This window comes from Cryptomeria japonica, chromosome 3, assembly GCF_030272615.1.
Source record: "Cryptomeria japonica chromosome 3, Sugi_1.0, whole genome shotgun sequence".
Taxonomy (NCBI): Eukaryota; Viridiplantae; Streptophyta; class Pinopsida; order Cupressales; family Cupressaceae; genus Cryptomeria; species Cryptomeria japonica.
Genome location: NC_081407.1, coordinates 461,701,258 through 461,727,200, shown reverse-complemented (window position 1 = coordinate 461,727,200; position 25,943 = coordinate 461,701,258). Strand labels below are relative to the sequence as shown.

Genomic DNA, 25,943 nt, shown 5'->3' with positions numbered 1-25,943 from the left:
CAGTATTTGCAGCTGACGATCCCCTCAACACTATATGCTCTCACCTTCCCAGATTGGGCACTTGGTGATCAAAAAGTGGAAGGGTTGCAGTTTTCTATTGTATTTTCATTGCTAACCCTAATGGGTCTTTGTTGTGTTGTAAACTACTCAATTTCAAAAAAAATTGTGGGGATATTACAGTATGTATGTATGTGTGTGTGTGTATATATGTACGTACGTGCGTATGTATGTACCTACCTACCTACCTACCTACCTACCTACCTACCTACCTACCTACATACCTACATACATACATACATACATACATACATACATGCATACATACATACATACATATACACACACATACATACATGTATGTACGTACGTACATACATACATACATGCATGCATATACACACACACATACACACACACACACATACATACATACATACTATATATATATAATATTTTTATATTTATTTTTAATTCCTTTTTATTTCTTTTTTTAGCTTTGTTGTCTTTTTATCTTTCTTGGTTTTTAGTCTCATTTAATTTTCTTTGGCATTATTATTTTTTGTATTTTTAAACTTAGTTTTATAATTTTTTCCTTTCCTTCTTTTTCTTTAAGTTTGTATCCTTTCCTCCTCGTTCCTTGTGCATCCTCCCAAAACCTCCCCCTTCAATTACCCCTTAATTGAACCTTTGTCTGCAATTTATTTTTACATCTCTTGCCACTCTCTTTCATCTTGATGATGGATCATAGAGTGTGATCCGAAACGTTTATGCAAAAAAGATACACAAAATCAAATCCAGAAATAACTTATTGATTCAGTTATGGATTATAGAAATTTGATCAAATTAATATTGTAATAGTTCTCATAAATACATAAAATGCATTGAACCACAAAATGGCTCAGAATCTTAGTCCCACCTCCAAGTATATAACATTGGTTGATTGTAGACCATTGTAATGCTTTACTTGGAATTAAACTACTCCTTTGAAATATGTATAGTGTTGTCAATATCTCACAAAAGTCTCATGCACTATACAAAAATGCAAACTAGTCTCAAATGCCCTCCGTATTTACTTACATTCACTTTGTTTGGGGGTTGAAATGACTTAAAGACGAGCTATGGAAAGTTAGGAAACACTTGTGTTGCCCTTAGGGCAAGGCCCTATGCAGTTTCTTAGCTTATTTTGGTTAGTAGGCACTACTCAATTTCTTTAGGAGCAATTTGTGGAGCTAGTGGCCCCATGCAACTACTAATTTTGCTTCTTATTTTTAAGCAATCATTTTTATTTTGTTGCTAATAGTATTAATATTAAATTTTCACATAAAATTTGGTTGTAAATAAAAGAAAATTTTGGTGGCAAATAAAAGAGGGAAAGAAATTCGTGAAGACACCTGACATTATTTTGTCAAATGATATAAAATAATTATATTAAATTATTCCCTTAGTGGCTCCAGATTACTTCTCAAAAGGAACATTACAAAGAGGTTGTGAGAGTGAAGGAGTTCCCCAATTTATAAAGAAATGAGCATCTATCTAGATTAATCCTAGGCTAAATAAATATATAAACATTAATAAACACATATTCAAGGACTAAGAATTGGGAATAAAATGTATTACAATAAATACTTTGGAATTAATTAAAAAACTATATTTAGTTGGAAACTCGATGTGGAAAGGTTGTGATAGATAAACCTACAACAATTTGTTGATGTGTAGAGAAAATAAGAGAAACCAAATGAATTCTTTAGAGTCCACCTTCCTTGTATGTTCTTGTGGGCCACTTCCACAATTTTAGGATCAATCATTTCACAAATGTGGATTTCATCTAGTGTGAATCTAATCTATATAAATATTTTGATGTGTACTTTCAATTTGCCTTGATGCCTTATATTTTTCAATGTAAAAACTTGGGTGTGTGCGGTAAAAGAGTTGTCCAATGACATGGAATTTGTCTCCCTTTAGTCAGACCTCTAAGGATATCGAGTCAACAACCTTTTAGAACAATTGAAGACAATAAAAAAATGTGAAGAAGATGCTCTATATTATGATGTAAGTAGAAAAGTATCCTTTTGGAACAAATGAAGACAATAAACCTGTGTGAAGAAGTTGCTCTATATTATAATATAAGTAGAAATGTAGTAATATATGCTCTCGTTATGCCAGTGAATGTATCTTAATGCAATTATTGAATATTTTTTTTAATGTGTAATGAAATAGGATTAATTCTTAAATACAACTCCAAATGATATAAATTCAATGTTTTAAATAGACACACAATAACTATTTGTCATGTGTGTGAAGTAGGGTACCTACAACTGCAACACAAACCCTCAGTAGATCATTACAAGCATGGTTAGCAAATTAAAAGCAAAAGAAAGATAAACCATGACAAAGTGACCTATCGCCTCCTAAGAGATGTGAGTATGAATTTGCTCTCAGAGCTAGATGAGCAATCCCAGTGACTTGACTACACCTAGATGGAGGATTTAAAAGGATATGATATGCAAGCTAGATGAGTGTATGATTATGCTAGATTGATCCAAGAAGCTAATTAAGCTAATGAGATGCATGATTGAGCTAAGTGAGAGATTGAATATGCTAGAAAAAAGAGATTGATTATGCCATATGATGAATAATTATGCTAGATAATTATCAAATTAAGCTATATCTAAGGTGCAATTGCCTATAATAACAATGCTTAAATGATAATGAGGTGAAATGTGCCTATAATAACAATGCCTAAAATGATATGAGATGGGATTCTTTGTGCTCCAAAATGGGGGATATTTATAGGATTTCCAAGGCCAGGAGTGAGGTGGCAAGAATCAATGGTCAAGATTGAGTCTAAAGATATCAAGGGTGAAATTGGAGGAGGTTGGAGGGAGGGACACTTGTCTTCTCTGTGGTGACAAGTGTCAAGGAGCCTTGCTCATAAGAGGGCAAGTGTCCAAGGGAGGAGACATGTGGCCTAAGTGCCATGTGTCTCAAGGGGAGAATATCCAACCCATAGGAGGTTAGGATAAGGAGGTTAGGATGTGCAAGATAGGATAGGGTTAGTTAAACCCAAGGTTAGGTGGGATGGGTTAGGTTAGGGGATGGTTAGGTTAGGTGGTTAGAAGTTAAGAGGCATGTGGGTAATTTGAATTTAAAAATTCAAATAATAGGAAAAGGCTAATTAACTTTCAACAACTCACAAATTGATTTGTTTTAATTAATTAGGGGATTAGAAGAAATAAATTAAATGGGGGGAGGATTAATTAATCAAAGGGGACTATTGAGATGAACCTATTAAATAAATCCTTAGATTTATTAATAAGTAGATGAATGGGAGAATTTAATCAAATTGCTAATGAATTCAATTAAATTGGGAAGGGATTTAATTAATTATCTTCAGACCATTTTTAGTTGTATACATTTTGCCCCTCTTTGAAGTGAGGTGTAATGACGCATTGATTCAAAGAATAATCTCGTATTGATGATGTTGATGTGATCTTGGTTCAATAGGATGCCCCAGACATTGATTGATAAATTGTGATATGATGATGCCCCCTTGAGAGATCAATTGAGATAATTGACTTGTGGAGTGTTTGAATCTTTGTGAAATTGATTTCCCGATTAGAAATGATTTGATTTTTGCAATGTTGATTGATGAAAGTGTGAGTTCTTCGATCACTATGATGTGGTTCTTGATGTGATGATTGATAGAGTTTGATTGAATTGATAAGATTGATTAGATTGATAAGATTGAGATCTAGTCTGGTTTCAGGAATGACACCTCCTGTATAAGACAAAGATGATCAAAGTGTCTGGTTTAGGAAATGATATATCCTGTATAAGACTTGATCAAAATAACTGGTTCCACGAAAGATACATCCTGTATAAGTCATGATAGGATGGATCGGATGAGATCAATTGATAGAATTGATAAGATTGATGAGATAAAGAACTGACATTTTGTTGATATCCTGTTGCAGGAAGATTTAGATGTGTTGATGTTGGCATATTCGAGGGAGTAGCATAATATTTGTGTTGGGTCGACAATAGCTGGAGAGAGATGAGTCATTGTTTTGATTGTGTATACAGCTTTGATGATACATTGATGATTCCTGTGATAGATTTGGCCTTGGATAAGATGAGCTTTTGTGATCCTATGCAAGAATGAAATGCAAAGCTAAATGCAAATGCAAAATACAAATGAAATGCAAATGCAAAATACAAATGAAATGCAAAGTTGTGATCTGACCAGTCATTGGGTTATTGCGTTGTGTCATCATTGAGCTTTTTAAAATGTGGGAAGTGAGTGAAAACATCGATGGTATAATTAAACCATGATGACCTGAACACTACTTTCCTGGATTTTGATATTGCAAGTTAGCACAAGCATCGAGGTATTATTGAACCAAGATGACTTGAGTGTTGCTTGCGTAAAATAGGCAGTATTAACCATTTCTATACGCAAATCGGAAATGTCTTAGATGATACTCCGATGATCATGTCTTGAGACAAATTTGCACATATTAATGATTAATTTATAGACAACAAATAAGAAAAATATCACGTTCCTTCCTTGTTCCTCTATTCAAAGACATCTTGGAGTCACTTAGAAATCATGATAGCAAAAATCAAGATATAAAAGTTGAACAATCATTGATTAAAGTGCGAAAATCATTAGGCAAAAGATATCATCCATTGAAAAGTGTGTGGTGTGCTTAGATTAACACGTGATAGCTTGATGGTTAATAATTTGATCTTATGTTCAATGTTACATGTGTCTCAGTTTCGCTTGACAATAGTTGCCTAACTATTAGTCTACATGTTTGATGAAGCTCAAAACGATCGAAAATTTTTGCCCCTAGTGAGGTGCAAGATTTTACCCCAAGTCTAGAAACAAATTTATTATGATATACCCAATTATCCAAACCATGGTGAGAAATCACTCATGATGCCTGTGTATGTACAAAGGCTTATTTGTGGATATGGACAACGTTTATGGAAATGAATGCAAGTGGAAGGATGCATGAACTAATAGATGGAAGAGCTAGTTGACAGATAACGCATGTTGCCAGGTTTTCACCATTTATTGCACCTTTTCTCATTTTTTTTTCCATTGTTTTTGTATTTTTTGATTTTCCGTTGTTTTTTATTGTTTTGCTTTTTCATTGTTTTTTGATTTTTTTGTTTTTCTACTTTTTTTTGTATTTTTATGCTTTTCCACTTTTTTTTGTATTTTTCTGCTTTTTTAAACATAAAACTTCTTCAAATGCATGCTATTGATGGGTTCTTCGAGTTGATCTTCATCCTGTGTTGATAGCTGATAGGCTCCTGATCCAAATACTGTTGTGACTACAAACAGACCCAACCAGTTTGGTTCAAACTTCCCTTTCTTTTCTCGATCTGCCTGATTGCGTGGATTTTCCTTTAGTACTAGTTCTCCAACTTGAAATGCTCTTGGTTTGACCTTGTGATTGTAACTGCGACACATTCTTTGTTGATACACCTTCAAATGATCAAAGGCATTTTGTCTTCGTTCATGGATCAATTCTAACTCATGCAGTCTAGATACTCGTTGTTCTTCATCTGGGATAAGGCCTTTTAATGATACACGTAGAGAAGGTATCTCTACTTCTATTGGCAGTATTGCTTCCGATCCATAGACAAAAGAGAAAGGTGTGGCACCTGTTGGTGTGCGGATACTGGTACAGTATGCCCATAAAGCAGGGTTTAATTGAATATGCCAATATCTGCCAGCATCATTCACTGTCTTTTTGAGGATTTTCAGAATAGTTTTGTTTGATGCTTCTGCTTTCCCATTTCCTTGTGGATAGTAGGCTATGGAAAATTTGTGTTGGATCTTGAATTTCTCACATAGCTCTTGTACATCCCGATTCTTGAACAGTTGCCCATTATCAGTGATAATGGTCATGGGTATGCCATAGCGACATATGATGTAGTTCAAGATAAATGCAACAATTTGTTTTCTTGTGATATTTGTGAGAGGTACTGCCTCAATCCATTTTGTGAAATATTCTATAGCTACAAGGATGAATTTGTGACCATTGGATGAAGAAGGATGTATCTTTCCTACTACATCAAAACTCCATTGGCATAAAGGCCAAGAGGTTTCCAAAACATGAAGCTCTTGTGCTGGTGCATGAATCAAATTTCCATGGATCTGGCATTGTTTGCATGTTTTAGCTATCTGAAAAGAATCTCATTCCATAGTTGGCCAATAATAGCCCATGCATATGAGTTTTTTCGAAAGGGTAAGACCACTTGAATGAGTGCCACCAATGTCGTAATGGACTTCATTTAAGGCCTTCTCAGATTCTTCTTGCTCGAGATATCTTAAGAGAGTATCGTCCAGACTTCGTTTAAAAATGGTATCTGCGACAAGAGTATAATGGGAGGATTGGCGAATAACGTTTCTCTTTTGGTTCTTCGACAAGTCAGGAGAGAGGATATTATCTTTCAAGTATGTGTAAGTTTGGCCACAGTGGGAGGAATCATGCCCAACAAGGTCACAGATAGTTTGGAAATCACGACAATTATGTGCAGAGTAAAACAACTCTTACACCAGGAATTCATAACGCTCTTGATTTTCATGTGTCTGAAGTAGAGAAGCAAGTGTTGCCATGGTGTCTGCTGCTTTGTTGTCATTCCTTGGAATTTGCTGAAAAGTTATTTCGATGAAGTATTTCTTGACATCATCAACCATCTTCTTATAAGGCATTATCTTTTCATCCTTTGTTTGATAATCATCATTGATTTGATTGATGACGATCTGAGAGTCTCCAAAGACCTAAAGTTGTGTAATGTTTCATTCTATGGCCATTTTGATTCCTGTGACCAAAGCTTCATATTCTGTTGTGTTGTTGGTGCATGGAAATCTTAATTTGTATGCTTTTGGAATTGTATGACCTTGCGGCGTGATGAATAGAATGCTTGTTCCTGATTCATGTTGTGTTCCATGATTATTGATGCCTGCTCTTGGACAGGTATTTGAGTGATGTATTATAAGATATGGATCTAACCCTGGAATGTATGCATATGGCCAGGCAAAATTGATTTGCCATCTTTTGAAGGGTTCCAAATATTGTTGCACTTCGTGTTCTGATAGAGAGATGACTAGATGGAGATCAATAGTGCCAATGGTAACTACATTTGTTGGTTCTATCAGGATAGATGACCTCTCTTGATAGTATTCAGGTAAGGTGTCAAATCTCCCATCTTATGGCACCTCGAGGAGGTTTTCACCGTTAGATGCATCCTTTCTTTTTACTTTTTCACGGTCTAATGTTGCCAATAAATGGTTTTCAACAATAGACCTGGTATTGTTTTCTTTATTTTCACTTTTGTGACTAGGAGATTTAGACCCACTTGACTGGAAGATGCGTTGTTGGAATTCCTGGTGAAAGTTACTACAGGTTCGATTGCATTAAGACATAAGGATATGGCATGGTCATTAGGAAAGGTATCAATGTATGTCTTTCATTTTTCCAATCCATAAGTTCAGGATGGATCAAGGGTAAAGGATCCTCAGGTTGAATTGTTTCAAAGATATTAGGGGTCATGATAGAGATGTCAGAGCTTTCAATATGCATTTCAATGTCTGGAACAATACTTTCGTCAGAATGACCTCTCACAAGTAGCTTCTAATTGTCCTCGATTAAGTCCAAGTCAACTAAATGTGATTATGATTCAAGTGAGGTAGTTTCTAACGTTTGCCCTACATATGCATGAACTACATTGACATCTACATCTTCTTCTTCCCTTTCAATTTCAAGTTGCTCTTGTCTGTTATCATGTTCATCTTATTGTTGGCTAGAAGATGTGTCCTTTGGTAGGGTAGCTTGTCTATACCCTAAGCCTGATTTGTTTGTAGCCTGCTGAGTATGAGGTTCTATTGGTTCTAGAATACCTTCCTTCCTTTTTCCTAAAGGACTTGTTCCAGTGTATCCCATTTTCTGGAGGATGTTAAATCCTATGCCATATTTTTCTGTAGGTATTCTGATATGATTGATCTGTTGTTGGACTTCGTCATCCTTGTATAGCCACTATAGCATATCTTTGTCTTTTTTTTTCTTCAGATAAGGTTCCAACACTGATAGATGCTCCATCAAATATAGGAAGATTTTTCACAATGGGGTGTTGTTTAGAGTTTGATGTTTTTTCATAAGATTGAGGAGAAAGTGGTATTTGTGATAGTGAATATTCTACGTTCCCTCGATCTCTTAGCTGTATTTATTTTTCCATGCTTGAAAAAATTGAGGCAAATGATTTTCCCTAGGATTGTGTGCTTGAAGATGATGCCTCTCTGTTATGTGGAACAATAACCTCTGGGGCCGGTTTTAGATTACTACAACACTGTAAGGGATTTGAGTCTGTTGAGATCGTGATTTCCTGCCCATTGTAGGGAAATTTCAGGCACTGATGATATGTTGATAGAATAACTTGTATATCATGTATCCATCGTCTTCCCAAGAGTATGTTGTATGGTAAGTCCAAGTCTAGAACTTGGCATGTTGTGTCTTTCTACAAAGGTCCCACTCTGATGGGTGATATCACAATTCCTTTAGAGGAACGCTCTTCTTCATCATATGCTTTGAATGTAATATTTTTTGGGGATCAACTACATCTTTAGAATAACCTAGAGCACGAACAAGACTTAATGAGCAAATGTTTAAGCCAAATCCACCATCTATTAGGACATGTTTAACGAGCGTTCTATGAATGAGGACTTCAATTTGCAAGGGAGCATTATGGGGACGTTGCAAGGAATCAATGCTTAGATATGAAGGGGATGGGCTTTGAATATGATCCTCTGAAATAGGTTTGATGGTCATTATGGATATCCCTTGAGGAACTTCATCCTTGGATGTATTGTTTGGTTTAGATGCTATGGAAGGTTCTTGCAAGTTTTCAAGAGGTGTAGGAATAGATGCCTTTGGAGAGTTAATTTTCTTATGGGGAGATGAGCCATTGCTAGACATAGGTGCACGATTTTGATCTTCCTCAGCAAAATCCCTTAGGGATCTCTTTAAGAGTTGAATAAAAGAGCCACCTTTCTTTGGAGATATATTTGAATCCTTGTGAGGTTTTGACATAGTTGGCTTTTGATTTTGGACTTGTTTGATTTCTCTGATATGTTTACTTGTTATGTCTTCTTCTTGTATTTTGCTTTGGTATTCCACGTTTCTATGATCTTCAGCTATTTCAAATGTTTTGATTTTCATTTCTGCAATTTTTTGTCTCTGCGCTCTAGTTAAAACAAGCATACACGTGTGCTAAAGTATTGTGCAAGGATTCAATTGTCTAGAAGGTGTTTCGATAAGTGACCAGCTATCAACGTAGATATGATAGAGTGATATGACACAAAAAGATAACTCAAGTATTTGAAAGTTTGCAAGTTTTTCGATCTTCGGTTTGGAGTGCAATGATGGTGATTTTGATAAGACCAAGTCCAATAGGTACGATATATCCTACGATATGGGACAAGGTTATCCTGACCAAACGTTGTAGTTCCGTGATAGAGGATGATAGATCCTGATGAGATAACCTTGTCCCATATTGTAGGAACGATATGGGACAAGGTTATCCTGACCAAACGTTGTAGTTCCGTGATAGAAGATGATAGATCCTGATGAGAAACTATGTGTTGAGTGATCAATTTATCAAAGAAGGTGATAATGCACTTTGAGATGTTAGATCTTGAACTTGTTGAAGGTGAATACTTGAAAATCTTGGGGTGTTTAGTTCTAGAATCCGATTTGACAAAAGATAACTTGATTGAGTGAACCAAGAAGACAATCTGAGCACAAAATGATAGATATCAGGTGTATTTGCTCACTGTAAATTGACCAAGAAAACATGACAAATCTAAAAAAGACATGCAAGAAGACAACTCTAGACTGACAAAAACAAAAATTCGTATGATGATTTATACAGCCCTAGACGACAATTTAGACAGATCCATACAATAAACTAGAAATCTCGCACGACAAAGGCCTAAACTCGTATGACACTTCCCATAGAACCAGATGACAACTGATAACAAATAAGCCTCTGCTAATCTGACTCGTATGACAATTCCCACAAAACCAGATGATAAACTAGCTTTCTCGTATGACAAACTAGAAAGCTCGTACGACAAAGGACATAACAGAGACAAATTTTTTGCTTTGACAGATTTTTGACCAAAAATGTTTGATGTTTTGATTATGTTTTCCAGTTTTAGATGTCTGATTTTCTGTTTTAGGGATGAAAACACAACAAACACATGATATGATAAGTGACCTCAAGCACAACATGCTAAATCCTAAGGAAGTTGGCTGAGAGAGAAAACCTTGGCTTGCAAACTTAGGTACACACCCAATAGCTAATCAAAATACGACCGTTGAGTCTCACGCAATGGATTCTCAACGCTGTATTATCTGACTCCAAATGCTAATGGGGGCACGATATGACAAGTGTCTTGGGAGAGTTACTATCTCTCTTGCATAAAGATTATCCCCCTTTCGAAGGTGAATCAGGTAGCTTCTATCTCAGGGTTCGTAGTAAGGATTTTCATTTGGAATTACCCCTTGCAGTCGCACAAGCGTGATTGAGGCCTATAGCCCAACAAGGTACCGAAACAAGAAGTAGTCACGCAAGTGTGATTGAGACTGCGAGGCCCTACTAAATGTTCGATATGAGAGATCTCAAAAGAGAAGACTCAAATAACCCCATCCTCCGAGACTTTAATCCTGAGAGGCCTATTTTTTAGAGTGAGTCAGAAGGCTTAGGTTTAGCTGTACTCACTTGGGTCATTCTCATAGGGTGATTACTTTTTCCCACTGTGACAGGCCCGCTAAAGGTACTCAAATCTCAAACATAGAAGCGCTTCAAGGGTCGGGATTTCTGATTGTCCAAATGGACAAGAGCATACTCTCCTACCTTTTAGACAACTTCTCAGACATAGAAAACAAGATGTTCATTAACCATTAGCAAAATAAGTGTGCCTAGAAAACTTAAGAATATACAAAGTCTTGTTGATTTTCCTTAGACAACCTGCAAAACAAATACGTTAGTATCATGCTGTTTTGAGAAATTGAATCTTTGGCAAGCGTAATCTTCGACAATCGTCCTGCAAAAACCAGTTAGACTGCTAAAAAACTCAAAATCAAGCAAGGGTTAGCATTAGTGATATCAAATTTCAAGCACAAAAACCCTAAAATGCAAACTGCTTTGAAAAAACAGAAGCAAAAATTCATACAAGTATTATCACTTGATCATACGAGTATTCTCACATACTTGTACAAGTGCACAAAGAAACTCGTACGGTATTGTAAAGGTATTCGTACGAGATTTTGAAACAAGCCCGACCAGAAACTCGTGATATTGAAGATTTGATGATGAGAGAGGCCAAGAAATTAGATTTCTTGCCCCACGGTGGGTGCCAAAATGTCATGTGTGTGAAGTAGGGTACCTACAGCTACAACACAAACACTCAATAGATCATTACAAGCATGGTTAGCAAATTAATAGCAAACGAAAGATAAACCATGACAAAGCGACCTATCGCCTCTTAAGAGATGTGAGTATGAATTTTCTCTCAGAGCTAGATGAGCAATCCCAGTGACTTGACTACACCTAGATGGAGGATTTAAAAGGATATGATATGCAAGCTAGATGAGTGTATGATTATGCTAGATTGATCCAAAAAACTAATTAAGCTAATGAGATGCATGATTAAGCTAGGTGAGAGATTGATTATGCTAGAAAAAGAGATTGATTATGCTAGAAAAAGAGATTGATTATGCCATATGATGAACAATTATGCTAGAAAATGATCAAATTAAGCTAGATCTAAGATGCAATTGCCTATAATAACAATGCTTAAATGATAATGAGATGAGATGTGCCTATAATAACAATGCCTAAAATGGTATGAGATGGGATTCTTTGTGCTCCAAAATGGGGTATATTTATAGGATTTCCAAGGCCAAGGGTGAGGTGGCAGGAATCAACGGTCAAGATTGAGTCTGAAGATATCAAGGGTCAAATTGGAGGAGGTTAGAGAAGAGGTTGGAGGGAGGGACACTTGTCATCTCCGTGGTGACAAGTGTCAAGGAGCCTTGCTCATAAAAGGGCAAGTGTCCAAGGGAGGAGACATGTGGCCTAAGTGCCATGTGTCTCAAGGGGAGAATATCCAACCCATAGGAGGTTAGAATAAGGAGGTTAGGATGTGCAAGATAGGATAGGGTTAGTTAAACCCAGGGTTAGGTGGAATGGGTTAGGTTAAGGGATGGTTAGGTTAGGTGGTTAGAAGTTAGGAGGCATGTGGGTAATTTGAATTTAAAAATTCAATAATAGGAAAAGGCTAATTAACTTTCAACAACTCATAAATTGATTTATTTTAATTAATTAAGGGATTAGAAAAAATGAATTAAACGGAGAGAGGATTAATTAATTTAGATTAGTTAATCAAAGGGGACTATTGAGATGAACCTATTAAATAAATCCTTAGATTTATTAATAAGTAGATGAATGGGAGAATTTAATCAAATTGTTAATGAATTCAATTAAATTGGGAAGGGATTTAATTAATCATCTTCAGACCATTTTTATGTGTATACACTATTTATTTAAAATATTAGATTACTTAAAATTTATGTTAAAATTTTGAAAATCTAAAATCATTTTCACAAATTACATAATTCACATCAATTACTTATACAAATTGATAATCTAACTATATATATATAAGAGAGAGAGATTAAATTGTAATTCAAATTGTATATCAACTTAAAAAATAAAACCCCACCCACGTTTATCATTGACTTAAAAACCAAAAATTCTACCTTCACACGTAACCAATTTAGAATAGAAAAGAAGCATTTTAATTCTTTTCAAAAGAAAAAAACAATTTTCATCTTTACACGCATGAAAGTTGACGCACAACGCAGTGTCTGACAAATAAACAAATAGAAAGTATGATTCGCCTTGTAAAAGTACATCATGGTTGGTACTCTGTCATCCAAATTAAATGAAGAATATTCTTTAATCCCCATGAGACGCAAACAGAAAACTTTGGAAGATCAAATTTAGGAAAGCGGAGAAGGTTAATCAGGCGACGTGATTGGATTGATTGAAATCGGAATAGAAGGGTCTTGCAGAGAAGTATTTTAAGTCTGTAAAACCATCAAACATTGTCAATGGTGATTAGCCGATCTTTTCAAACTTCAATTACATTTCAAGATAATGCAGTTCAAATGCCTATGTCTTTTTGAATGTTGTTCAGAAATATTTGATTGGTAACCTTATCTGATCAATTAGAGGTTGCTTTTCGGAAGCTGAGGAATCGGTCCTTCCCAGGTATTTTTGTTCCATCATGCTTTGGTCGAATTATAAATTTTGACATTACACATTTGCTGGCCATTGTTGTTTGAATTACGGATTCAAAAGACACCTCGGTGGGTATCATTGTTCCAGTCTTTTGAGACAACGTCATGCAATTTAAAGATGCCAGAAACTAACTGGGAATTGCAAATTCATTGTCTAGAGGATCAAATTTCTTGCTTAGTTGACAGTATCAAACCTCTTGCATCTTCAACTGAACTTTAGTTTAAGGATGAAGTTGTTCACAAAGCATTTACAGAGATCAAGTCTTCTTGAATGTATTGACTTATCACCATAAAATATGATACCAGGATCATGGAATTTAGCTTAGTCAAATAAACTCGAGAAATCGTGTCCAAGTTGTATTACGTGGAAAGTCAAAACCTACTTCATAAAAGTTTGTAGAAGAATGGCACCAGCATGGCTAATACTACCCTACTTTTGCTGGAGCAACATGGATGTGGTGGCATGCAGTGTATGGGCAGGGTCATGCGGAAGGTGGCTATATAACAGACTGAAGCGCCATGGCTCTCTAGACAGTGGGACCTGGCCATTGGCCACTGCAGATAATGCCAGAGACATCTTTCACTACTGCAAACTTATCCAAGGTGTCTACGAAAAGACTCCTTTAGATTTGGTAAAATCCACAGGCTATGGAGAACAAGATTGGATAGTCAAGTTAGTCTCCAAAACTTCAAGGCACTGCCCTCCTCATTATATCATGAGAGATCCAGTTAGAAAAGAAATTGTTGTTTGCATTCGAGGGCTTAATCTGGCAGAGCCCGTGAATTACTTGGTATTAGCAGATACAAGGAAGGGGAGCCAACCTTTCGATGGAGGCTATGTTCACAGGGGGCTTCTCAATGCTGCAGAATGGTTGAGGGACAGCCAAAGTGACACTCTCAAGGAAGAATTTGAGAACAATCCAGACTACAGGCTAACCATAGTTGGGCACTCTCTCGGCGCAGGGGTTGCTTCGCTGTTGACTGTGCTGCTTGTCAATCACAGGAACTTGGTAGGAAATATCAAGAGAGAACAAATTCAGTGTTATTGCATAGCACCCGCGCGTTCTATGTCTCTCAATCTGGCTATCAGATATTCCGATGTCATCAATGGTGTTGTTCTTCAGGCAAGCTTTCGTCTAAGATTCTTTCTTTTGTCATTGTTCCGTTTGTTTGTACTTTGTCCTGTATGGTTTTCCAAGGGCTACATGAATTGGACTGTTTGGGGGAGGGAACAAGAAATAAAATAGATCATCAATTTTTATTTCCACAAATAACTAAAGCAGGACAACGAGCCTAAAAAATGCAGTAAGTTACAGGTAATCAGGAGGGCTAAAAGGATTCCAACACAACCAACGTTAAAATTTCTTAACTAAATAGAGATCTAATCCGAAAAGAGCGGACAGATCCAATAGGAAGGTTTGTATGAGGTCTCAAGGGGTTTTCCAGGGTTAACCTAATAAGGGCGAATAAATCCTGGAAGAGAGGTTTGTTTGGGGTCTCAAGGGGTTTCCCAGGTGTTATACTTATCCTGAGAGATTAGCATTATTGTTAGTTTACTTTATTCGGATGTTGACTTTTTTCGTGCAGTTGAGTTTGTCAATGCAAACATATTCCATTACATAACTATCCAGCCGAGAGTTTGGCTTTTATAGCCAGGTGAATGTGGATGGAATGAATGGTGGAGGATGGAAACATTTATGCCATAGATTCACACCTGTGGAGATGTATGTCGACAGATTCGGCACATTTAGTGTAGTTCAGTCCCATGCCATTGCCAATTGCATTCATCTGGTTGTTCTACCAAGTTTACCGATGCAAATGCAAACATTACACTCATAGGGTTATTCTTATCTTTATATGTTACACCCATACCTAGTTTGCATGCACTAGGAAGCAGGTCCATAACATGCACATGGTTAAAAATAAAATCTTGCTGTCCAAGGGGTCCTAGTATAATGTAAATGGTGCATCCATAAAGAGAGAGATTCAGGTTCAAATCTTCATATCATAATAAAGCGATCCACAACTCGGCATGTGTAGGATTAGGGCTTGTTCATCTCTAGAACCGATCTGGGCCCAGTGATGTTCCCAGTTACCCTTTAAAAATAAAAATTCCTGCCATATCAAATTATAAATATATATCCTAATTGACGTTTAACTATCAGAATGCCAATTTATATGCATGTCATGATTGATCCTAAATCTGTTATTACTCATTGACTAACATATTAAGGATGTATCTGCATGTTTATAGGAAACACAACATTTGATAATCACTAGATTAAGCTTTGAATCTCTTCTTATAAATAGCAGAATAGAAGATTTAATACCCTTTACAATAAAAATTCCCGCCATATCAAATTATAAATATATATTCTAATTGACGTTTAATTATCGGAATGCCAATTTATGTGCATGTCATGATTGATCCTAAATCTGTTATTACTCATTGACTAACATATTAAGGATGTATCTGCATGTTTATAGGAAACACAACATTTGATAATCACTAGATTAAGCTTTGAATCTCTTCTTATAAATAGCAGAATAGAAGATTTAATATTAATGTTGAGCCAAAAAAAATACTAAGTTACCTGAGGGAAGTGTCTAAGAGCAATGATTATAAAGAAATGACACAATAAAGACACGTGGCCTTCTCAGACATTCTTCTTCAGCTTATTTTGACTTCATTACACTTGGCAGCTAAATTAGAGAAGCACATAAATCCATAGTGACAAACGAAGCAAATAATTTACATCTATTCAGTTTGCAGATAACATTTGCCGTTTGGTCAATAGATCAGCCACAAGGCCATTGCAACCATCCCAAACTGTCAGAAATTTTTAAGGTTGGTTCTAGTGGTTTAGGGTCTTAGACTATCTCGCGTCATATCATTTAAGCCCATTTATGCTTTTTTTATATGAGAAAAACACCTTTCATATTAATTCAGAAAATTGGCTGTTTGGTCTGCTCAAGTACGAGAATAACTAATTAGAGTGTACGTGCTTTGATCACATGCTATGCATTATAGTTATAGCACCTGACTGTGCTAAGACCTATGATTGATTCAAGGTTATTATTGGCTAACTGATAAAAGGAAGCACATGATAAAACTTCATGCTGGTGGAGTTATATGCAAAATAAAGATGGAAATCTGGTAAAGTTTGCACCGCTCCTCGGCTGTTGGCTTTGAATAGTCCAGTGGTCCTTTCACCGTGTTCACTTTCTTTTCCACCTCTTCAAACAGCTCCTGCAGATGCCTCATCAACATCTTATCTCACAACATTCTCTAGCACCTTCTTAGTTCTCAACAATCCTCCACAGCATATCTGGAATTATACAAACCACTTTTCTGACAGTATCACCCATTTATGATAGAATGTCCTTGGCTTGTTGCCAAATTTTCTTTCCTAAAGACACACACGTCTTTCAAAACCTTGAGATCTCCAGATCTTTCATGTCATTGTTCTTCTGCCCTTTCGAACTAGCAAAAGATTTTCAGACATCTTGGACCTGTTTGTTTATCAGTACTGTTCTGTATCAATCGACTTTGAGGATCCCTTGTGAAACGGTAATAAGGATACAATTACATTATATTACTAGTTCATATGAGCAGCTGGAGTACAAATCTTAATATAATGAGAGGCTTTATCTTCAATGATATTTTAGTGTAGAGTGCTTTTGCATTCAATTGTATTTTTATATATATGTTTCAGATTACATTCAGTAATATATCATCAGAAAAAGGAAGTAACGAAATAAATTGCAGATAAAAATTTTAAACAGAAATGGAGGTTACGAAAAGACTGAAAACTGAGGAGCAAAAAAGGAGGAGAAATGATAAAAATAAAAGGGAAGCATAAATTATTTTATCAAAAATTAAACAAAATGTATAAAATAATCTATTAGTGTGTCAATATAGATATGAAAATGAAATGAGTAGATATAAATATAATATTACATAAATATTAATATAAATCGAATACTATATAGAAATAAATTATTGACATCTCTACATTTAATGATAATGTTGTGACTAAAGGGATATCTGTTGGAAACTCCAGGGGATGTATCTGCATGTTTCTAGTAAACACAAGATTTGATAATCCCTGGATTAAGCTTTGAATCTTTTCTCTTAATTGGCAAATTAGAAGAGTTAATACTAATGCTGATGAAAAAATTAAGGAATAAGCAGAAACTAAATCTGCCACTAGAAGGAAGTGTCTAAGAGCAATGATTATAAAGGAATGAGAAAATAAAGACACATGGCCTTCTCAGAGTCCTTCAGCTTATTTTGCTTTCATTACACTTGGCAGCTAAATTAGGGAAGCACATAAATCTATAGCGACAAACGAAGCAAACATTTTACAGCTACTCAGTTTGCAGATATTCTTTACCATTTGGTCAATAGATCAGCCACTAGGTCATTATAACCATCTCAAACTGTTAGATATTTTTAAGGATGGTTCTACTTGTTTAGAGTCTTAGACTGTCTTGAGTCATACCGTTTCTACCTGCTTATGCATTTTTAGAATGAGAACAAAACTTTTCATATTAATTCAGAAAATTGGCTGTTTGGACTAGAGCATTGAACCATGGGAATGTGTACCCCCAAAATCCCTGCGAATCTGGGATGCAGGGATTTGGGGAAATGTTTTTCTGTCACCATCACCACTGCTGTCAGGATGTTGCCAAGATGTCGAGGATGACGAGACATCGCTGGGCTGTCCTGGGGACACTTAGGAGTCTTCCGTGGCGTCCACTTCTCCACCCTAAACAAAAAACAGTGAAAATGACATTCTTAATGAATATTTCTGAGGATTTGGAGGCCTTATTTGTGCTTGTGGGCGGGGGCTCTGCCCTTTGACCCCACCTTGTATCACGATAGGGAGTGCACTTGGGACACTGCCCTCAGACCCTACGAAGGGTGCTGCTCCTTGTTGATGTTTATAGCGTCGGTCAGCATTCTTCTCTAAACCGACAGTGCAAAAACTAAATGTCTAATTAGCCTTCCGGCCTTAGACATTTCAGGAGATCGATTTATATGAATATCGATTTAATTCACTCTTGCCGATTTTATATTTAATATTATAACTAAATGCAACCCCGACATGCTTAGTGAAAGGTTGGGTTAATCATAACTTAACCGATGATTAAGAAGTGTCTCTTAGCATTAATCGGTTCTTAATAAAGACGTGTTGATAGAGAGCCGACTTTCCAAGAAGACGTGTTGGTTGGCACCACCTTGTGTATGGGTATATAGAATCATTCCTTCTCTCCTTCAAGGCATTGAATCAACACACAAGCAGATCGTATCTCTTCTGCAGTTCGTATTCTTCTACAGCAGATCGGCATCTCTCCTTCACATTCAGGCAGATCGTACAGATATCATCTTCTTCAAGATTGGGTTCTATCTCCAGCAGTTTGATATCTCCTACAGCTAATTGTGATTCTGATATAAGGCAGATCGAACCTATATTTATTGCTTGATTCTAGAGTGAATCTTCTTGTTGTATAGCTTCAAAGTGTGAAGCATTTGTAAAGACATTTTGTTAATACATTACAAGACATTTGTTGCTGGGTTTTTCACCTTTAGGAGGAAGGTTTTCCCAGGGTACATCCTGTGTTATTGTGCTTGAATTATTGCTTATCTAATCTGATCACTAAATTTAACACGGTATGAGAGCCACGGTGAAAGAAAGATCGTGATCAGATTTCCTATAACTTCTAAGTATTCTCTCCTCTCTCTCCTTCAAGAAGTATATACTAAGCCTCGAAAATGGTGAACGGTCTTAAAGTCGAGGATAGGCTTGAAGGTGCATCTAACTTCACCTCATGGAAGTTTAGAGTGCTCATTGCACTTGAAGAAAATGATCTTCAATTTGTGGAGGAAAAGGATTTATCCGAACCTGAAGATCATGAGGAGAAACTTCAATTTAAGAAAAATGCCATCAAAGCAAAGAAGATATTAATCGACTTCGTGAGGGATCACTTGGTGGCTGTCATCTCCAAGATGACAACTGCGAGAGATATGTTCAAGACCTTGGAGGGTTTATATGAGATTAACAACACAAGTAGGGTTCTTGCCTTGAGGCAACAACTCCACCAAGTAAAGATGGCAAAAGGAGAATCAGTTATGTCATTCTTCATGAAAATTTCAGAATTGAGAGACCAACTAAGCGCAATTGGAGATCAAGTGATTGATAAAGACCTTCTTGTTGATTTTATGGTAGTGCTCGTTAACCACAGACAAACATTAGATTTGTTGCCTTCCCAACCATAGACGATAAGCTCTTATTGTCACCCTCGAGCACACTACATAAATTTCTCACCATCAATTGATCTGCTTGTACATGAATTCGATCTGCTTGATTATGATTGAACTTGCTATTTGATCTCAGTTCCAAAGAGAGAAGACCACGTCCATATATATCCGTCGAAAGGAGATATCCAAGAGTCGGCTCTCATCAAGGAGGCACGACCTTCATGACGCATCACATGCCTTCAAATGAGGGGTGGCTGACTTTAACCAAAAGTCGGCCCCTTTGAAACAAATCCGATAAGTCAAACTCGATAAAGTATGTTTAATCATTAAACCTGATAATGCATATGTGAATTAATAAAGATATTAAAGGATTAATATAAGTTGATAGATTCATCAAATGTGTAAGGCCAATAGGCCATTCACACATTTGATCTTGTTGAGTCGGCCTGTAGGATTTCTACCGACGCTATATCATCAACACTTGTCATGCTGGCTTTGAATGGCCTTCCTCATTCATGGGAGCCATTTATTCAAAGCATAAGTGGGAGAACCAAATTATACCTAAGTTTGATCGACGTCGTGTGGACTACATTCAAGAAGAATCAAGATTGGCAGCTAGGGGAATTATCAAAAGTTCTCAAAATGAAAATACTCATGTTCTTGCCACTCAATCTACCAAGAAAGGAAAGAATTGGAAGAAGGGCAATTTCAAAAAGAACAGAGATCAGAAATCATATTCCACACCTGATTCTAAGAAAAAGAAGAAAGATCTCTCCCGCATCCAGTGCTTTAGATGTGACAAATTTGGTAACCATGCAAGGGATTGTTTGACAAGACCTAAGCATCAAGGGGCAAACATCAATGAAGTTTCATCTCAGAAGGAGGCAGTAGATAACTTCAATGGTTTTCTTTTCATATCAGCATTATCAAGCAATAATCCTACGGACAGTGATACCTGGTTGATTGATAGTGGAGCCTCTAGAGTCCTAGACACATCATCGGCTATCAAGAGCACCTTTCAGATTTGGTGGAGAAGGAGTCTAATCTTCAAGTGATCATTGGAGATGATGCACACTATTCAGTAAAAGGATTTGGTGCTACATCTCTAAACCTAGAATTTGGAGTCTCACTACACCTAAGTGATGATGTTTTGTTCGTGTCGGGGATCAAGAGAAACCTTGTGCCTATTTCAGCCTTGGAGGATAAGGGCTATCAAATTGCATTTTCTGAAGGAAGAGTTCTAGCATGGCCAAAGAACTCCAGCATCAAGACTGCTCGTGTGATCGGAAATCAACATGAGAGTTTGTATAAGCTCTCCACTCTTCCAGTCCAAGCTCTTCTTCATGATTCTTCCAGTTTCAATGAACTTTGGCATAGAAGACTTGGGCATCTTCATTTCAGGGCTCTTCCATCACTAGAAAAGATGGTGAAAGGTATTCCTAAACTTAATCATGTACATGATGGTATTTGTAAAGGTTGTGCTATGGGTAAAAATATTAAGAGTCCTTTCCATAGTAGTGAAAGTAGGTCTAAAGAAATTCTAGATCTTGTACATTCAAATTTATGTGGTTCAATGTCAATTCCATCCCTAAGTGGATTTTTGTATTATGTAACTTTCATAGATGACTACTCTAGGAAGACTTGGATTTATTTATTAAGGTCTAAAGAGTCTGATGAAGTCCTAGGTAGGTTCAAAGTGTTTAAAGCTCAAGTAGAAAATTTATCTGGAAAGAGAATTAAAGTTTTAAGGTCTGATAATTGTTGGTTGAAAATTTTGTACACTTGGGGAAATATACAAAATTGTGGTTTCAACCACAGCACACGAGTAAAAACTCTCCTAATTAAGGGAAGGCTCCCCCTATCTAACTAAAACTGAAATAAAAACAGGATGGGACAGCAGTCTTCCTTCTTTCTTCAAGAAAGACAATATCCTTTTCTCTTCACAGAAAATGATAGCGATTGAATATGAACAGTAGTAACCACTTTTAAGTAAAATGAGAGAAAGGAAATGAAGTTTCCTGAAAGTGCAAAGACTTCCGTCACTTCCTTCGGGACGAGACAACAATATCAAGCTCAGAGACTTGACTATTGGAAGTCCTATCTACCCTTTGCTATACTAAATTTTACAATGAATAAAAGATAACAGCTTAAAGACTGGAATAATCTATTCTTTCAACACAAAGATAAGAACTAATGCAAGCTCAAAGACTTGCTGCTATTTCTTATCAAACAGTAATTTTTCCTCAAGAATAGACGCAAGCTCAAAGACTTGCTGCTCCTTCTAGAGATTTTCCTATTTTAATTAATCTTCTCTACTTGCAGCTCAAAGACTTCAAATTAGATTGGAGTAAGCTCCTTTAGAAACACTTTGCATAGAAGAAATAAAAAGATTCAAACTCAAACATGTAGCTCAAAGACTCAAAACTTGAGTAATCCTTCTTTATTATTCTTCAAAACCTTCAATTCACATACATAAGCTCAAAGACTTCTTGCTGTAAATTTGGTAGAGTGTTTTGCTTGCTTTCCCAAAAGATATAAATTACAATGGACCCTCTCTTCTATTTATAAGAGAGGAGCCTTGAGAAAAAGGTGGGAGGATCCTAACTAACTTGAGAGATTCTCTCAACCACCAAGACTTATTCAATAACTAACTAAGACTTCATTAACTAACTAAGACTTATTCCAACTGCAGCCCTAATTGGACACACCTTGTAGTTGCCTTACATGTAATTACAAAAGTGCAAGTAATGTGTAACTTGCGTTTTACAAAAATACTTTTACATGTAACTTGTCAAAACAAAATTACAAATGCATAACTAAAATTATTACATGTGTTTAAAGACACGACTCTAACTGCATCATCCTTTGTCTGTGATGATCTTCATGCTGCTTCAGGATGCAAGAACTTGAAGTATTTTGGATTGGTAAAGACATCTTGAACCGGAACGGGAACTTGCATCCTTGTCTTCTTGCTTGGGGTAGTACTACCTTTTCAGGAGGGAAAGGGTCGCCTTCCTCTTTTCATGTAATGACCATCTTTGTCTTGAAAGCATTCTATGCTCTCAACCATGAATTGTTGTCGTATCTCTTCTTTGTATCGTCCTCCATTTTTGAAATTTGCTTGCAAAATAAGGCCCATGCCTTAATCCATTGATTTGGTAGATCGTGTGTGCAAACCGGACTAACAAGGGAAGGGATAAATTGATGCAAAAATGGGCTCACAAGTGAATTTCGGGTTTTGGAAGCTGCATTACATGTGTGGGAAAAACAAGAGCATTAACTTGCAAATGTGGAAACAAACATGCAACTTCATATGTGTAATGGGTAACTACAAGTTTGCACTTGTAATTGGACATTTAAAACTCATTTTCGAGTGTTTTTTGAGTGCATTTTGGACCAATTTCGGGTTTTGGATGGCTGACTGTAGGTAGACTTTAAATGGGGAAAATGAATGAATGTGTGAAATGAGTGGATGAAATGGTATGTACGGATGAGGGAATTGGAAGCGGATAGGTAAAAATGAATTTCAAGAAGATCACTTGGAACTTTGCCAATGCAAAAATGGGAAGAACTTTCAACTTGCAATCCAGATTTCAAAACCCGAAATTGGGAAGAACTTGATTTTTTCATCATTGAAGCTTGATTTTTGGACTAAAGAAGGTTAAGTCTTTGTCCAAAAAGGGAAGAACACTCAAAACATTCCTCTTGCAAATGATTGGGAAGAACACATCAAGAGGTAGAACTCTTTACACTTGCAAATCTCTTTGCAAATTTGGGAAGAACACATCTTTTTTATTTTGAAACTTGATTTTTGGACCAAAGAAGATTAAGTCTTTGTCCAAAAAGGGAAGAACACTAATTTTCCTCTTACTTGCAATCGGGTTTCTAAAACCCGAATGCAAGTAAAGAAGGAGAAATTCCAAAGGGGAAGAACAACTTTACTTTACAAATTTCTTTGTAAAATGGGGAATTTCCTCTCACAAAAACTGATTTTTGGGGAAGAACCAACCATTTACAAATTAGAAAAATGAAACAAGAAGAAAAGAAATCTTACCTTGCTCCAGTCTGAAAATGCTTCTTCAACAAGATGATTAATCTTTGAAAGAAGAAAGAAAAACTCTTAAGTAAACACAAACCGTAATCCCCAAACCCTAGCCACGTTTTTGAAAAAATGCCCAAAACTGAAAAACGTGGCAGCAAATGCATGAGAAATGGCATGGAAAATGGCCAAAACTCTTTCTAACCTCAACGCCTTAGCATACCAAGCCAAAACGATTCATAACATTGCTGATTCGTGGCATTCCAAATGGCAAAAAAACGTGGTTTTTTGAAAAAACATGGCTGCTGTTATAAAACATAAAAACCAGCAATCTTAACCTCCATGTGGCGTGAAAGGTGTTTGAAAATGCATGGAAATAGGAAGGAATCCTAAACGCCTTCCTCCTCCAACAAATTTTCCACAAAAAATTGCTAAAAATCCTCAAAAAAACGTTTTTCCTTGCAAATCGAGTTTTTTGGAACAAATAGCAAGCTTAAAATGCATGAAACAATGAAAATCGGGTTTTTTGGAGGATATAACAAGTTTAAAATTTCACTTTTTCAACATGTTAGGCAAAATCGGGATTTTTTGACCAAATAGCAAGTTTAAAATCCTCAAAAATGCACTTTATAAGCAAAATCGGGTTTTTGGAAATAAAGTGCAAGTTTTAAATTGTCTCTTTTTCATCAACAAGGCAAAATCGGGTTTTAAAAATGCAATTACAAGTTTAAAATCCTCAAAAATGCACTTTATGAGCAAAATCGAGTTTTAGAAAAGAAATTACAAGTAAAATTACTTGTAATAGGGAAATAGAATTCCCTTTACAAGTGATTTCACTTAAAACATGTAAAGGGGTTTTAAAATCCCATTTACAAGTTTTATTTTAACATTATAAAAACAACTTTAAGTTATAAAGACATGTAAAGGGGTTTTAAAATCCCATTTACAAGTTTTTAAACACAAGTCAAGCTACTGGTAATGGGGGTTTTAAAACCCCCATTACAAGTTTTATAAAAACTTGCAATTGGAGAAAAATTCCCCTACAAACCTAAAAGCTTCAAGGGGGGTTTGAAAAACAAATTACCAGTTACTGGTAATCATCGAAAAATTCCCCTACATTGAAGCAAAAACATAGCAAACGGACTCGAAACGCGACGAAATTCAAAACGTAGCTTGGGGATGGATCAACGATCGATCTAGCCCAAGGATGGGGCGAATTTCTGCCTCGGGAAGCATGCCATAGAGTAAAATCTTCAACTTGCAATGACTGTTCTGAAACCCGAAATTGCACAGAAAGCTAGGAAAAGGAAGACCAAAACTCACCAAAACTTGGACAATGATGGCAAAGACACCCCCAATGATTTGACACTATCAAATGTGAGTTTTGTACCTCATAAAACGTGCCTTGGAGACAAAAATGACACTTTTTAGGCAAAAATTTGTAGGGGTTGTCACATTTTTGAGAATCCAAAAATGAGGACAACAATAATGGAGGTGAGTACACCTTAGGTAGCTTTCGTGATTTCTGTATTGAGGAAGGGATCAAGAGGGAGTTTTGTGTCCCTTACAACCCTCAACAAAATGGGGTTGCAAAAAGAAAGAACAAATCCATTGTTGAAGCTGCAAAAGCTATGATTCATGATCAAGACCTTCAGACTTTTCTATGGGCAAAAGCTTCTAGAATAACAGTGTATGTTCAAAACAGATGTCCTCACTGGATATTGCAAAATGACTCTTGAAGAAGCCTTTTAAGGGATTAAACCTAATATCAGTCACGTGAGAATCTTTGGTTGTCCTGTGTATGTTCATATTCCCAAGGACAATAGGACCAAGTTGGAACCCTCTGGCAAGAGAGGGATATTTGTGGGCTATAGTGAAACCTCCAAAGCCTACCATATTTACATTTGAGGAAGATGTTGCATTCAAAAAATCAAAGGGTTCTTGCATGGAGATAGATGATGAAAACCATGAGACTCCTCAAGACATGGATGTTGATCATGCTCTTAAGATCCAGAGGGAGTCTACAAAACCTGAATTGAATGATGATCCAATTGAACCCTTGGATCCTACTGATGGGCCTAGAGATATTGTTGTGACTCGAAAGAGACCTCTTTGGGCAAGGAACACTATGCAAGAGGCTGAACAGTTCACAGTTCCTAGAGGCACATTCTGAGAAAGTAAAAGACCATAGAGATTCTCTAGGAAAGATGCAATGGATGAAGAGTATCAATCCATTATCAAGAATGATGTGTGGGAT

The 25,943-nt window shown here is 36.4% G+C and overlaps 1 protein-coding gene across 2 annotated transcripts in view; it reads left to right on the top strand.

The window, feature by feature from the left end:
* The first annotated feature begins 12,971 nt into the window (after nt 1–12,971).
* LOC131078395 (uncharacterized) overlaps nt 12,972–25,943 on the top strand; it is a 54,830-nt gene continuing 41,858 nt past the window's right edge. Inside the window, exon 1 of one of the 2 annotated variants that reach the window (XR_009113779.2) lies at nt 12,972–14,506. Coding sequence is in view for 1 of the 2 variants with exons in the window: in XM_058016070.2 (XP_057872053.2) it covers nt 13,787–14,506 (720 nt within the window). In the remaining variant the exon portion in view is untranslated. The remainder of the gene's footprint in view (nt 14,507–25,943) is intronic. The other variant, XM_058016070.2, reaches the window with a different exon arrangement.